This window comes from Vanacampus margaritifer, chromosome 20 (genome assembly GCF_051991255.1).
Source record: "Vanacampus margaritifer isolate UIUO_Vmar chromosome 20, RoL_Vmar_1.0, whole genome shotgun sequence".
NCBI lineage: Eukaryota > Metazoa > Chordata > Actinopteri > Syngnathiformes > Syngnathidae > Vanacampus > Vanacampus margaritifer.
In genome coordinates, this window is record NC_135451.1 from 10,251,279 (window position 1) to 10,268,046 (window position 16,768).

Here is a 16,768-nt window from a genome sequence, read left to right on the forward strand (position 1 = left end):
TGATCAGAGGGTTTGATTACAGTACGCACGTGCACGCCCCCGGGATTCCCTCATTGGACGAGTGGGGCCTGGGGGCGCTGTCAATCATCTCAAATTTTGCTACCCGCCCGTGACGTCACAAGTGCGTGAGACAAAAAAAAAAGGGTAAGACAAGAACATAAAACAGAAATGAATGAAAAAATACCAAAACTGTAATGATGTAGTTAAATGTCATGGTTGTTATTTTACTTACAGTGGTGTCTAAACTATGGCCCGGGGGCCATTTTTGGCCTGCCATCTATTTTTAAGTGGCCTGTGGCAAATACTAAAAATGTCATCTGCTACTAATACATTTGTTTTATATACTGTATAGCTTTTCGAATGTGCAAATTAACTAATTACAATTAAACGATTAACAACATTTCTCTTCATAACACTGTGGTGAATAAAGATAATTAATTTTTACAAGCAAAAATGGCTTCCTCCATTTTCTGCTCTGTGTCAGGGTCCACATTGTGAAAATATCACGTGATAGATTCTCCAAGTAACTGCTTTAAAAATGGTCATTTTATGACAGATTGAGCCTGTATTAGTTCTGAATGTCAAGATGGGATTCAGCTGTTGTTCAGTGCAGGGGATTATATTTTCTGGTGGGTTACAGGGTCTCAACCACCCCAAAATCTTGTCAAATCCTAAACTATTTGTTTTATAGAAAGCTGTTCAGGTAGCAGTTCTTTAAAAAAGCATTAAAAAAACACTGTAATATATATAAACAATATGCAATCGTTTGATGGACTGATTTTGATGTGCTTAATAAATTAAAGTAAAAAAAAAAGTGGCCTATGCTAAGGCAATAATTTTTGTTTGCCATCACTGTATGTGAATTATCATCCAAATCTATATGGTTACAATCCATACTTATATATCTGATGATGTATCTGAAGCTTCGAATCCAAACCCATCCTTGGGAGATGGCAAGAATCCCACAGATAATGAATACACAATGCCCATAATTTGAGAGCACAATGGAGGACTTGTCCTGACATGTCCCACAAACAAATTACGAGCAATCTTGGAGGTCTTAAAATTATCGTGCAATTAATACTGGCATACAAATACACCATGAAGTTGAAGTGTTTAGTCATTCAACAAATACAAAATTTTTTATTTTATTATGGCTACCTATCTGCAATACATTAATTCTATCTCACTACTGTATATAGTTTGTCCATACCTATTTTAACATTCACCAAATATAATAATAATTTAAATAAAAATATTTAATCGATCTCTATTAATGGCATCCTTTGAGGAAATGATGCTACATTGTTATCAGTAACAATACTCTATCTAACTTAGTTAAAATTCTGTAAAAATTTTATTGGGGTATGCAAAACACTTCATCATTGTAATCAAGGCCTCAGGGTTCTCCAAACAAAAATTTACATTTACAAATAATTACCAGTGAGCAGAAAACAATTTGCTCAGGTCATGTTAGTTTCCTGATGGTTGCATGCCATATTTTGTTGACATAAAGCATTGAAAAGGTCATACAAGCTTTCATTTCGACAATATTAAATATAAAGCAAAATGACCCAAAGAAGCAGCGTATCATACATATGTCATATTATGTCTTTTTTAACCCATGACCTCAACATGCCAGGACTTAACTTGCCTCTAAACAATGTTGGCATGTCTGACATTTGCTTTTTCAGCTCTCCGAAACTTCTCAAGTGAAAATATTCTGGAAAGACTCCAAGAGGCCACTCAGACAGTAATCACTTGAATGCATGCCACAGTGTGAATAGACAACTGGCAGAACAGTTGGATGACGAGGAGTGGGTGGGTCTAAAGTAAGACCCGTTTTTGATTGCACAATGATTGTTTTGATGGGGGAGGAAACCGCATTTTACATAATACTAATCATCTTGTTATAGATTGTTCCCCATCCATGATGACCATACACTGATTGGCCACAACGTTATGGTCAACGGATGTAAGATTGACAGAGGAATTTGTAATCCTTCATGTCAGTCTTATTTTACTCATCCGTTGGTCGACTCATCAACCCAGCACAGACTGAAATACTGATTACGTTTGAATTGGGTGAGACAGACGTGGCTTTTAAGCACCCAGCATTCGCAAAGCCTTCATTAGTTGGCTTTGCTCGTATTGTGGTACGATTTCTAAGACCAAATGAAAATAAGGCCGTGATGACTGATAATCCTTTATTTCCACAAATACCAAGAAAATGCATCATGATTATCCTTTGAAATCGCTCCAATGGGAAATGGAGTCATTGTACCTCCTTTCGGTTTTTATTTTTGCCATTACACAGAACCACATGTTACCCAGACCTGAATCCACTCAAGCACCTCTGGGACATCATGTACTGTATGCATGCATCCGCCGCTGCTGGATCACAGCAGACATCTGACCCAGGAGGCCATCTGTCACATCTTCAGGAGAATGTCCATACTTTGTAGTATGTGGTATTTGGGATATTTTGAGCCGTGTTGGTGAAATTACTGGAGCAGCAATGTGTGTATGTCTGGAATATACAGGATGTGGGTCAGTCTTTATGCATGAACTGATGCTTCCCTTGTTACAAAAGATAGTTGTGGGGCATCCATGCTCATCTTTGGCTTGGTTCTCTGAGGTTAGTTCCAAGGCTTAATAGTGTAAAGAATAGTCTGTGTAAAAATCACACTGACATGATAATATAATAAAAGACCTACAGCGTGTTAGCGAATCAGAGAACATGGAGCAAAAAACATTCTCCAGAGGGGGACAACAGCAGTGATAATTGAAGCGGTAGGAGACACAAACAGTCAACTTGTTTTTCTTTGCCTGCAGATGCTGTAACAAGATCCCTTGGGCTACATTATTCCTTAGGGAGTCGTGATGTGCATGTTGGAAAGTATACGAGCACACCTGGCATCTGGCCTTTTATCAAAAAGTCATGTTGTACGAGACAGTAGACGTTAGAGCAATGTGCTCCTGGGTCACATCTGACTTCTTTTGCTGTCTGTCAAAGCCAAGCGGCAAAACAAATAAATAAACAAACAAAGTAGTAATGTCATGCAAGCACCACTGTAGGGTTTGCGGTGACTCAAATTTACTGCAGACTTTGGCAGATAAAATAGATCATGAAACAATAATAATAAATTAATAAATAAATAAATACATAATAATAATAATAATAATAATAATAATAAACACTTTGGGTATTCAAAACCAGCCACAAAGCTTAACATGGTCCGGTAGCATAATGCTAATGCTAAATAGAGTCTAGTATAAAAGAATTGCTCAGTATTTTCACGTTTCATTGAGAAATGGTAATTGAATTCTGCTGTTTTTCCACCCCTATTATTAACAAGGTAAAAAAAAAAGGGGTGGGGGGCACAAATAAATTGTTTTACCGTTTTAAATACAAGGGTAGTGACTGCCCTCTACTGGCAGAACGCTGCAGTCACCGGATGTGGCAGGCGAACAAGAAAACAAATTTGACAAGCATGGTACAGTATTCGTTTGTCACTATCAGTAATATTAAATTACATAAACCAGCACTACTACTACGACTGCTACTAGTACCTAGTCCTACTACTATTTGCGTTATTGTTAGATGAATACAAAACCAGTAACAGGTTGAGACCGACAATCAACGTGTCCTCGATTTACACAGGTGTGCAATTAAATTGGAAGCTTGTGTCTGTGACTAACGAACCCTAACGCAGTATAGTCATAAATTATAACTCATAATTACCGTAAACATTTGTGTAAGAAACACTTCTAGAAGTTCTAGGGTCATACATGATGATTGTGACAACCTTTTCGTTCGTAACCTCGAAACGTAGTCGGGAAGTCGGGACCGCTTTGCTCACTTTACGAGTCTGCGTGTATAGCATTACACAACCAGCAGGTGGCACTAGAAGACTAGTTACAGAGAAGCAGCTCTTACACATGCAAGAATAGAGCCAATAGGTTGCCAGAGTGATAAGATTGGGAAACATTTGGAAAGCCATTTAAGTATTTATTATATATCTGTGATATCCATCATAAGATCCATATTGTCCTCACTAATAAGACCATTCAGAGCACTGACGGAATGACAGTGTCTTACAAGTGAAGTTTTTGCCCCATCACTGCTGTATGACATTTCTGCACACGGATAAGACAACTATATTCTACTAGTCTGTCAAATTTGTGCACTAGTTGACATTGTTGCATTACTAGTACTAGTGACGCACTATTATGTTAACTAGTAGAACATTATTATGTCATTATTAGTATTAGCAGCATGCAGTTGTCGACTAGTGCACAGTTTTGCCTCAATCAAATGGATCCTCCCTACAGGAGAAATGCTCAAACAGCTTTATGGAAAGCTGTTCCAAACTGGAAAACTCACAAATTCATCACCCAAATGTCTTCAACAACATTTTATTAAGGTCAAACAAAACACATTTCTACTTAAAGAGGCCAGACAAATCATTTTAAAACATTGTTGCGTGACAAAATTAAAGCCGTGGCCTGGTATTTATGAAGCCGCATGCCATTTTAAAATGAATATATAATGTGTTATATTCCTACAAGCTTGTCTGTTGTGACGTCATGACCGCCATCTCCATGGCAATAACGACAGGAATGCTTGTTACTCTAGTTTGTGTCCGCTTCTCTTCCACCGTTCATTCGTTAATGCGTGCATAGCTGAACTTTTAACATGCACACTGTAAAACAGTGACACACAAATAAAACCGGTTTCAGATTTCGGCAAATCCTTTTGCTCCCATAAGTAAACCGTTGCTATTTACTGACACGCAAACAAATCCGTTTTATAAGGTCTGACTTATTTTAGTTTTTTAATAATGCCGAAGAAAATAAGAACGATATGATTACAATAATTGTATTTATTTGACCATTTCCCGCTTGAAGTATCAGTATATCGGAAATTTATGTATAATGATGCTACATTGCATATTTTGTCACATTGCTACTATATCGTCAGGTTACCATGACACCAAGTGGTATCCTGGATTGTTTGCGCAAAGGATCCGGTATCAGACTGTTTGCACTCGGAGCCTTGTTGCCTTTTTCGGGGAAAACATTCCCGCCAAGAGCTTGCTGTGAACCAGCAGGTTTACCGCTGGCTGTGCGGATACGGAGCATCCTGCATCCTGCATGCCTGTCACTGCTAAGCTTCAGCCATGGAAATAACTCACTGGATTGGAAAAGGCCGTCACACCATCTCCTTTTGTGAAAAGACCGGTTAATTAATTGAATTCCATTACTATTCACAGAAGTGCTCTGTCTAAGTCTAAGTAAAAGGCCATGCGGAACACATAAAAACAAACAAACAAAAAATAATTAAAATTATATACATATTTTACTATTACTATTATTTTGTTAGTAACCCAACTATGGGTAAAAAATGGACTGATCCTCTACTTGGGTCAACTCGACCCAGCTTTCTGGGTTATTTTATACAAAATTACCACATTTCTGATTTCTGAAAATGACCCATTTTTTGACTCAAAGTTTGGTTAAAATTGACCCATAAAGTGGATTGGTCCATTTTTTATCCATAATTGGGTTACTTTTGACCCAACTGTTTTTAAAGTGAAGGATCTGACCAATATTTATGAGTTGTTTTACACTAAAAGACCCATTTCTTGACTCAAAGTTGGGACAAATTGGCCCAATTAGAGGATTGGTCAATTTTTGACCCATAGTTGGGTTATTTTTGACCCAACTGTTTTTAGAGTGTACACTAAAGTGTCACGAGAGTGTACACTCTAAAAACAGTGTACCCAACTGTTTTTAGAGTGTACCCAACTGTTTTTAGAGTGTACACTCTCGTGACACTTTAGTGTACACTCTAAAAACAGTTGGGTCAAAAATAACCCAACTATGGGTCAAAAATTGACCATCCTCTACTTGTCAATTTGACCCAACTTTGAGTCAAGAAATGGGTCTTTTAGTGCAAAAGAACTCATAAATATTGGTCAGATCCTTTCCATGGGTCAAAAAATTGGGTCATTTTGTATAAAACAACCCAGAAAGTTGGGTCAAATTGAACCATAAAACGGATTGGTCCATTTATGATCCATAATTGGGTTACTTTTGACCCAACTGTTTTTAAAGTGAAGGATCTGACCAATATTTATGAGTTGTTTTACACTAAAAGACCCATTTCTTGACTCAAAGTTGGGTCAAATTCACCCAAGTAGAGGATCGGTCAATTTTTGACCCATAGTTGGGTTATTTTTTAACCCAACTGTTTTTAGAGTGTAGGTTGTCTTTCTCAAGGTGTCAAGGAAAGTCAAACACGAAGCCTCTTGCCCACTTTCATCTAGAATCGTAATTTCACCAAACAGCAACATCTCCTAGACACCTGTATATGTGCCATTGTAAAAGAATGGCTTGTCTGTCACACAATGACCTATGACCTCTGGTGTCCACCGTTGGACTCTAGGTTTGCCGTCCGGACCCGGTCGGACGATGATCGTGCTTCTGGATGCGACCGACGGGTCCTCATCAAAGAAGTTAAAGGGTCGGAGGAAGAAGCCCACCGCGTTGCCAGGTGTTGCCGTGTTGGGGATGTCTTCGGCGTGAGGCACATGCAGGAAGCCCACCGTCACCCAGGCGACCAGATCCTACTCACAGGAAAGTAAATATTACTCTCAGATTTGTCATCAGTCCACATAACCTGTTCATTTACGTGCTTAAAAGTGCAAACAGAAGTAAATGTCAGCATTTGCATTGACTTTGCAAGACCTGATATGACTCATGAAGTGTTTGACACAGTCCAAATTTGAACCAAGGTCCATCACAGCCAGGGACGACAGTTAAGTCAAAAAATTTTTTTTTACCTGGTTGACAATATTTTCATTGTTGCGAATGTAGTCTTCAAATGACACAACAGGTTTCCAGGGGTCGTTCTGGTTATAAATACTGCTGCTGGTGGCCTCACTGTCTTTATGACGAGTAACGGCTAGAGGATATCTGCGACCCAAAAAAAAAGTAATACAATAAATACAATAAAAAAAATAAAAATAAATTTCTTGGCGGAGATTCATCCCAAAATTTGTGAAAAACAAATGTACTTTTTCACAAATGAAATTACCTTGACCAACTGATGCCGTTTTCTTCCCGCCAACCTCTTGGAAGCACACTATCACCATGCGAGTTTAACTGTATACGATAGCTTTTTTGATGTCCCCACTTATTTTTCTCATTAGGGTTGTAAAAATGGACATAGCGGGGGAACTTTTTGCCGTAGCGGAAGGCGGCGGAACGCTCCGTCTTGTGTTCCGTCCAGTTGAGTTGGGATTGGACGATGAAATTCTTGGGGCTCCAGGGATTTGTGATGTTGACGTATTTCAAATCCAAGGTCTTAAAGCTGTTTTCGCGACCTGGGTCAAAACAAATAATTGTCAGGAGAAACACACTGAAAGGTATCGGGCTTTACTTTTCACGTTTACATTTAAAATTGATTATAAGTGTTATGCATGTTAATGACATGACATGACATTCTGTTGTTCTAGCTCATTATACATCTTTGTCCTGGTTGCTCGGCACAAGTTGACAATAATAATGATCATAGAAGAAGAACCACATCCGATTTGGTCATAACTAGATCTGGTATACAGTATATGCAAATTAGCCACGGGACTGGTCATCCGGTGCAGTCAACAAGTCGTCAATAATAATAAAAGAAGGGGATTGGTCCGAATGTGTTAAGTGTACATCGGAGGATGAGTAAACATTTGATTGTTTTCTACTCATCATATTACATTAATGAATGATTTACACTTGTTTTACAGTTAAGACTTTGCTACCTAAAATAGCTCTAAATGCTTTAAATAAGGTTTTTAAATTTTGGATTGAACACAAAGGTGCCTCTGTACAGTGAATCCCTGCAAATTTTCGGTTCAGCATTTGTCTTGGGGCCAAGAACCTATGTTGGAGTGAGGTGAGGACCTTCATTTAGCCAACTCTATATAATAGCAAAAAGTGCTTTTCTGCCATCTTGTGGCATCAATTGAGAATTGACTTTTTTGGCTAAACATTAATTACTAGCCCTAGCCTCAATCTAAAAACAGTTGACAGACCCAACTTTTGAGGTTATTTATTTAACACAAAACTAAACCAACTTTTTGGGTTATTTATGTAGCCCAAAAAGTTAAATAACCCAGCAATTTGGGTTAGTTATTTAACCCAAAACGGATAACCCAGCTTTTTAATTAATTAATAATTGTTTTTGTTTTTTTAACACAATCGTCCACCCCATCCCCCAACTTTTTGGGCTATTTATTGAACCCCAAAATTTAAATAACTGTTTGGGTTATTTATTTAATCATAAACTTTAAATAACCCAACTTTTGGGTTTATTTATTTATATAACCCAAAAAGTTAGGTCAAATGATTAAATCACGCAACAATACAATTTTTGTGTGTGTTGCAAAACAACACTACACAACACAAAACAAAAAACGGGGTCAGGGTGTTGTGCGAAACAACCCAATTTTGATTCATTTGACCTAACTTTTTGGGTTAAATGAATAACACCAAAAGTTGGGTCGGTCCCTTTTTGATGCAATTTGGGTTATTTTTGACCCAACTGTTTTTACAGTGCTGGGTTAGCTGTATTCTGATTAGTTTTGCCCTAATGTTAAATTAAATGACTTTGAACACGGAATTACACGGATTACAAAATAGTGTTAAAACGTCCGTCTTACCAGCAATATCCAGGTCAACTTTGTAATTGATGAGATGTGTGTGCAGGTTCCCAAGCACATAGCTGTACACCTTGCTGCCATACTTAAGTCCATTTGGCGTAAGGAAAGTGTCGTGGATGTAGCCAGTGGCGCTGACCTTTACCTCCATCACCCCATTTTGGTAGAAGATGAAATCCCAGATGTAATCATAGTTGTAAACAGTCGAAGTGGTCCGTAAGACCAGCACAGTGTTGTCAAGTCCTCCGTAGAAGTTATAATTGCCCTTGAATGCGTTGAAATGTCTTCTCAAAGGCAAAGCTGTGGTCATCTCAAAAATACAGAGTGCGTTCCTATAGCGCACCGGTTTGTCGGTGTCAAAATAGTGGTGAAGATCGACAAAGGTAGCGATTTCTGGACAGTCAATTCCAGGGGCTAGCTCAAATGATAAGGTACCCATGGCCCAACCCGCATCAATGTATTTGGTTTGCATGGCGGCAGGAGTGTCGCCAGCGTAGAAAGCGATAGCTTCTTGGAGGCTGATCTCGTAGGCAATCCGCTCTCCATTAAAACGGACGTCGAAGACCTGCAGCCCGGCCGACGAACGCACCCTGTAGGCAAACGACCATCCGGCATATTCAACAAAGTTGCCGTCGATGTGATAGCGATGACCTTGAGGCTCCACAAGTTTTGGCCCGTGGATGTTAGTGGGAGTGTTGCTTTGACCTCGAGGAACGTAGGTGGAGTAGAGATCGTTATCATCATGATGGGGTAGACGGACTTTCTCCACGGCTCCTGATTCATACTTTTCTACCAAGTCCTCCACACTATCAAAGAACTGACTGTTGTACCAGACTTTCTCAACAGCCCACTTATCTGGATCCAAGTCTTTATGGTTGAGCAGTATTTCAAACCCAATTGGGTGGATATAATATCCTTCCACAAACTTGACCAACATTATCCAGGACCTCCGCTCGCCCGACGCCAGCCCTCGCGGGGCTATGTCGATAAAAACCAAACAGCGATCAGAGCAGTTTGTGAACGAAAATCCTCCCGTGGTCTCCATCAGAAGCTTGTGAGCTTTAGCTGTGATTTTGCTCACGCTTCGATTCAAATAATCATACTCCACTAACGTCATTGGTCTCGACTCAAATGGGATCGGCCTATCTCCCTTGAACCTCTTGACCTCATGGGAGTTCGGAGACGGCAGCGGTCCGACGACAAACTCGGTGATATTCGGCTTGGTTTGGTTCGCAAACTGGATAATCACACGCGCTTGGCGCGGAGGTTTGGCCTGACCACGATCCAAAGCAATCAAGGCGTCGTGCTTTCTTGGCACTTGGAGCTCCATCATCAGAATGCTGTTCTTTTTGAGAGCCGCGTTATTAGCATCAGTGAGTCCAAATTCTGCAATTCCATGGAGGTAAGCCCGGACGGCCTTCATCTCGCGAGGTGTCAGGTCAGCAAACATGGGCGCACCGTGATGAGCCCAGTCTCTTGCTCTGGAAGCCTCGCAGGCAGCAAAGCAGAGCAGACACAGCAGACAGAGAAGACTCATTGCTAAAAGTGAAATGAAAAAAAAATTTGAATTAGGATAGACAGATATCAGTGTCAAAATGTCCATTTAGTTCTCTAGGTCAGAACAGAAAACCTCAAAACCGAGACTTGAGACCCTAAAAAATTGAGAATGAGCTCCACGTGGTAGCGTGCTTGAGTTATACTTTCTAAAATAATAACTTATCTTTCAAAATTGGTTTCACCTTGTGCAAATCATGAATCATTCATTGTAAAACTTGCCAGCCAAAATAAATAAATAAATACATAAATTAGAGGTGTCAGTCGATTAATTTTTTAAAATAGTAATTACCTTCACATGACTTCAATAATTAACTCACAATTAATCGCGCATTTTGTATCTCAATTTATATCAAAATTTACAGTAAAATGTACAATAATTTTTTTTTTTTTTTTGCAAATTTTTCCTACTTTTGCTAACATAAAAGTGGGAAGAAATGTTAACCTGATCGAAATATGGTTGCATTTTTTTTGTAATTGATACAGAATTTTTCTAACAATTTATAAAATTGTTTATAAATAAATAAATAAATAAAACTTGGCTGGCTGTTTGAGTGGAAAACAGAGGCTGACAGTGAGTCAGCAAATCAAACACAAACAGACATTGTATTAAGGGGGAAAAACTATTTTTTTTCTTTTTAAAAAAAACAGCACTTTAATCATTGATGCTAATCAAATGTATTCATGCACATTGATATCAAATTTGAAAAACAGTCTGTATTAAATATAATGTATATTTTAGAGCTGTCAAATAATTAATTTTTAAAATCCGATTAATCACTAAATTAAAAAGGCTTTTTTAATCAACATATATAGAACAGCGATATTTTTTTGTGATTACAGTATACTAAGATTGCAGGGGATTGGGACAGAGCCCTGATGCAAATACTTAAAATCGGCGTCCAATAGATGCCCACACATAAAGGTTTTTAATTGCTTGTGTAATGCCAAAAGATGGCGGAAAATCACCTTTTTCTATTGTACAAGGCTATGGCTGAAATAAATAAAGCTATTACCCGCAGTTCAAAATAGTATCTTGGCACCAATATACCACTTGATGGCGCCAAATCAGCATTTTTATCGTAAACATGGCTAGGTGAATTTTTAAGTTAAGTAAGTTAAACATTTTTCTGCCAGAGAAAAGTAGCAATTTAGAGACTATTGAAATAGTCTAACCTATTATTTTCAAATGGGAATAACATATCATATTTTGGAACCAAGTTCTGTTATGCTTGCTCTACTCCGCTAAAGTAAGGCGTAAGGTGGTGACAGCTGGGTTTGAGCCCTCATTCTAAGGCCGGGAGGTCAGACAGAAGAGATTGGCGACTCTCTCGCTCCCCACGCTTCATTCAATAAACCGCCCCATCACCCTTCCCCCGAATGCCCATCTTTACAGGATTAGGCTTGGACAAACATGTCTTTATTCTGCCACCGAGGCACCGCTACCCCTGACCGTCACCTCCCACCTTCTCTAACGTTTGGCGCTGTGAGGTCACGGGATGTGTTCGTCAAAGAGCCGACATCCAATTCCAGCGCTTCCAGCTGTGACCTTCCACTCTTACCCAATGGCTGAAGGTTCAGATGCTACTGTACGTCCTTCGAGTCGACCCCCGCATTTAAGAACCATGCTTCGGTCCATTCAATAGGGAAGATATCACTTCATTGGAGAGTGAATAACCAAGAAAATTGTCTAAGTAAAGGAAAATAGGAAATTCTACATGAACTGAGAACAGCTTTCTGGGGGGGAAAAGCAAATCTCAAAAGCACTTTTTAAGGTAAGATTTTTTTTCCGATATTATTTGTTTTTAAATATTTACCTGTAACCTATTGTATATGTTGTGTTTATTTTTTTTCTTCCTTATTTAAGCATGTGTTGCTGGACTGTGGAGGCACTGCTACTGACCCTGATTGGACTACAGACAGTGACGGGAAAAGGGTAAGCATATAGGTCACAACAAATACACATTTTAACACTCAATAGCAAAATGTCTACAAAATTTTTTTTTTTACTAAAAAGTAAAAAAAAAATTACAAAAAAAAGAATTAATTGACATGTATTTTGCTCCAGACACTGGTGCGAACACACAGCACAGCAGAAGGTGGATCGGGTCCTGACCCCACGTTTGCAGCTGGAGGCGAGCTGCTCCGAGGTCTACCAGTATAACACGCAAGGCTGGAGACTGGATGTGGAGTCGATGAGGGCTAAGCATGGCGGCGACGATGGCATCGCGCTCTACTACCAACAGCACGGACTCAAGGCACTCTGCTCGTTGTACAAGTAAGTCACTTGGTTTTACACTCTAAAAACTGTTTTTATCCATAATTGGGTTACTTTTCACCCAACTGTTTTTAGAGTGAAGGATCGGACGAATATTTATGAGTTGTTTTACACTAAAAGACCCATTTTTTGACTCAAAGTTGGGACAAATTGACCCATAGTTGGGTTATTTTTGACCCAACTGTTTTTAGAGTGTACACTGAAGTGTCACGAGAGTGTACACTCTTAAAAACAGTTGGGTTATTTTTGACCCAACTGTTTTTAGAGTGTACACTGAAGTGTCACGAGAGTGTACACTCTTAAAAACAGTTGGGTTATTTTTGACCCAACTGTTTTTAGAGTGTACACTCTAAAAACAGTTGGGTCAAAAATAACCCAACTATGGGTCAAAAATGGACTGATCCTCTACTTGGGTCAAATTGACCCAACTTTGAGTCGAGAAATGGGTCTTTTAGTGTAAAACAACTCATAAATATTGGTCAGATCCTTTACTTGGGTAAATTGGGTCATTTTGTATAAAACAACCCAGAAAGTTGGGTCAAATTGACCTATAAAGTGGATTGGTCCATTTTTGACCCATAATTGGGTTATTTTTGACCCAACTGTTTTTAGCGTGTACACTCTCGTGACACTTCAGTGTACACTCTAAAAATAGTTGGGTCAAAAATAACCCAACTATGGGTCAAAAATGGACTGATCCTCTACTTGGGTCAAATTGACCCAACTTTGAGTCAAGGAATGGGTCTTTTAGTGTAAAACAACTCATAAATATTGGTCAGATCCTTTACTTGGGTAAATTGGGTCATTTTGTATAAAACAACCCAGAAAGTTGGGTCAAATTGACCTATAAAGTGGATCGGTCCATTTTTGACCCATAATTGGGTTATTTTTGACCCAACTATTTTTAGAGTGTAGCATTAAAAATTGGTCTTGGAATATAATGTACTAGTATGTTCTTTGCCCTCACTAGTAGAACAACTTTGGCATACTAGTACAACTACATGTTAATAGGGAGATCTACTTAATGCAGTTTGTATTGATTGTTTAATGTGTTACAATAACACGAGAATGGAACATTGAATGGGAATGGAAAGAAATCGGGATCGGCAAACTCGGATCAGCGGGTCAAGTTTTTAAAGGTCGGTGATTAGCCAGAAAATTGTGATCGGTGCACTCCTAATAGTAACACTAGTCGTATGCAGATGATAAAGTATTGCTTCACTAATAGTGCAGTTGTCCTACTACTACGCCAAAGTTTTCTTCGTGATATGCAGGAATTTCATACAGTACGTTCTAATACTGTGCCCGATTCATTCTACTTGTTTGTCTTATTAGAAAGATGAAGATTCTATCCGTTATATGGATCTTAAACTGGATTTCAAGGATATCAAATAAATACTCAAATAACTTCGAGAGTGGGAAACTACCTGTTCTGGGTTGCTGGCCAATTTTGTTTTTAATGATAGGAAATAATGGAAATAAAAATACTCTACATAGTCTTATTGAGGGTCAAAAAGTTTTTTTATACAACTTCACTTGCTGCTGGCGAAAGGCAGACTATTATGGAGATAGATAACTAGTTATCGCTGAGTGTGATTTTTTTTTTCACTATATTGCAACTATTTGTCAGAAAAGTGACCAGCGAAATGAAGTCCTGCTAAGAAACTGGCAGCATTAATCATTTCCACATTATGCTCCGTATAACCGGAAGGGAGATGTGTGAATTTTTGCCAAACACATGGTAGTGCCCAAATGGTGTACAAATTGCAAAATCAGTGATTCATCGACATGTTGGAAAATTTGGACTTTGATACTTTTTGACGCCCGTTCTTTCAAATAATTTGCTGAGGGAAACATTTAAACATGCACACAGATGAGAGTCAGAACTTATTTGTATGGGCATGATTGTGACCTTTTCATTCAGCATCCATAAAATATTTCAATGAATTATTGATTTATTTATTTATTTTTTAAATGTGCTTGTGAGTGGGTTCAGGACCGCGCAGATTGCCCTTCTGCTTGGATGACTACCAGTCCAGTATATAAGAGCATCACTCTTGAGTGTGCCACCATTCAAGAGGGTTAATGCCTGCTTTTTATTCTGAAAAAAACAAAAAAAAAAAACTTAAGCTTAAAAGAACCATCCATTTTGTGGAGAGCTGGTGCTAATCCAGGCTGACTTTGAGAGAAAAAAAAAAAAAAAGACAGCTCTGAACTGATTGCTAGTTTGAAATTTAGGGTTGGAGAGGCAAAAATGTGGACTATCCATACATTATAGTCTACAATGAATTTGGAAATATATTTTTGGGTGATTTCAAGCAACGCCAGTCAATCACAGGGCACATCCATATCCAGACTACAAATAAATAACAATTGCACAAAGCCACCGCAGGATAATTGTAACAATGGAGCACATGACATTGCCAAACACAAATCTCCATACCGTCACTTGGCTGATCATTAACTGATTTAAAGATGATTAACTTCTTGACCTATAAAGGTCCATTTGCACCTGATAGGGAGCAAAGAGTGACTAGTTAGTAGTTTAGACAATCCTAGCAATTGAGCTTTTCACACTAACTGAAAATGCGTCTCGTTAATGATTTCTATGCTTTTCACAGTAAACATGTGAATGAAAAACACTAGCCATGAATCAAATGAAAAACAGTCATTAGCGCGGTAACTGAATGTTTTAATCTTACGCCGCTTGACATACGTCGATGCGCGAACTAATTCATTGCGCGCCGTTCGCAAACTCGAAACGCTCGTTCGTTAGATCCTTTTGCTGCACAGCACTGCAATGTGCGTCAATGAACTGCGGTTTGGAGATGCAGAAAAAAAAGGTGTGGGAGCATCATGCAACACATGCTAGTATTTATTTCTAATAGGCAATATCACAGAGTGTCAAACTCGTTTTACCTCGTGCCTACAATGTGCCGTGATTCATATTCTGATAAAGTTCAATGCAAATGCAAGATCCGCCCGCGCGTGAAAACATCTCGCTATACAGTACAGTATACACTTCTTTCTCATGATTGGACGTACTTGCCCGTGTCGTCGGCCTCGCTGCGTATGTCGAGTGATCCCGGTCAGGAAGTATTTGCTGTATTTGGTGAAGCGCGTATTGAGGGCTTTTATGATTTTGGTGAGGTCGACGTCACGATGACGTAAGAAGTCTGGTTTCCGCCCCTATGCGTGTTCTCCGTGTGTTCCATTTTCAATTCAATCGAAAAATTACGCAGTGACTCGTTATTTTTTTTTTGTCATTTTGGTGTCTGAGACTGATTATTAATTGAAGCAGAGCAAGCGAGGGCGTGGGTATATAATCCCATCTCTTATTAGATCGCTGCGGTGGTTTCACGTTCATTTATGAACCACAGCACATGGACGCACAATTAAGAATTTATTTATTTATTTTTTGTCCATGCAATTAAACCCTTGTGAAATTGCTAGTTTTTTTTTTTTTTTTGCAGGATAGCCAATATGTTTTTCCAGGTTCCAAAATATGTGACATGAAAATGCAAAGTGTGTGTTTTCCCCATTTGTCAAAGAGAGTATAAATCTCACTTTACAACAATCAGTATTACAGCTGACAAAGATGAATATGAACTTTTGTACTCACATCAGACTGCCAGTGATGGAAAGTCAAATGCTGAACAAGACAGTGAGAGCGTGCTGTGAAGGTTGGAGTGGACCACGGTGCACAGATGGTAAGAGAATTTGTTTAAAAAAAAATAATAATAATAATAATTCATTCATAAATTCTATCAAGATGCAATGACTGTATGTTGTGCAAATTTATGCATAATTTGTTAATTGATAAAATAAAATAAAATAAATGAATAAAATAAATGAATAAAATAAATATATAAAATAATAATAATAATAATAATAATAATAATAATAAAAATAATAAATAATAAAAACAAAATTGTGCATTAAGTGTAAACAACACATAACAATAAGATGACTCTGGCTTATCTTCAGTATCAATATCTAGAGCAAAATCGCCCTTACAACCTCCAGCTGTTTTTCCGCTCCCGCTCAGGTGTAGGAATGCATGGCCAGTGTTACTCCACCTGGAGTTGTGCGGAGTTCCCCGGAGTCCACAACGCCTCCCTAATGACGATGGAGCAGTGCTGCAGCACCCAGTGGGGATTAAGTTGGAAAAATGCCTCGGACCAGACCTGCTTATCCTGCACCTATACGCTCCTACCAGGTC

General features: G+C 38.6%; 2 protein-coding genes across 2 annotated transcripts in view; one reads left to right on the plus strand and one right to left on the minus strand.

Moving 5' to 3' along the window:
• Positions 1-5,930: 5,930 nt before the first annotated feature.
• aoc1 (amine oxidase copper containing 1) lies at positions 5,931-15,697 on the minus strand. The gene is made up of 5 exons (XM_077554226.1): positions 15,592-15,697; positions 8,718-10,253; positions 7,103-7,391; positions 6,849-6,981; positions 5,931-6,632 (listed from the first exon to the last, which is right to left on the minus strand). Exons 2-5 carry the CDS (start codon positions 10,249-10,251, stop codon positions 6,363-6,365), a joined length of 2,226 nt encoding a protein of 741 aa, XP_077410352.1. The 5' UTR covers positions 10,252-10,253; positions 15,592-15,697; the 3' UTR covers positions 5,931-6,362.
• sspo (SCO-spondin) overlaps positions 12,136-16,768 on the plus strand; it is a 78,506-nt gene continuing 73,873 nt past the window's right edge. The window contains exons 1-4 of the mRNA XM_077554228.1: positions 12,136-12,204; positions 12,337-12,546; positions 16,174-16,256; positions 16,595-16,765. Coding sequence (XP_077410354.1) covers positions 12,137-12,204; positions 12,337-12,546; positions 16,174-16,256; positions 16,595-16,765 — 532 coding nt within the window. The 5' untranslated portion in view covers position 12,136. The remainder of the gene's footprint in view (positions 12,205-12,336; positions 12,547-16,173; positions 16,257-16,594; positions 16,766-16,768) is intronic.

Excerpts from the sequence above, each read along its gene's own strand:
- aoc1 (XM_077554226.1), bottom strand. The coding sequence starts at position 10,251 with ATGAGTCTTCTCTGTCTGCTGTGTCTGCTCTGCTTTGCTGCCTGCGAG. Across the intron at positions 7,392-8,717 it reads AGTTGACCTGGATATTGCTG|GTCGCGAAAACAGCTTTAAG; the intron begins GTAAGACGGACG and ends GTTTTGACCCAG. Across the intron at positions 6,633-6,848 it reads ATGAAAATATTGTCAACCAG|GATCTGGTCGCCTGGGTGAC; the intron begins GTAAAAAAAAAT and ends TCCTGTGAGTAG.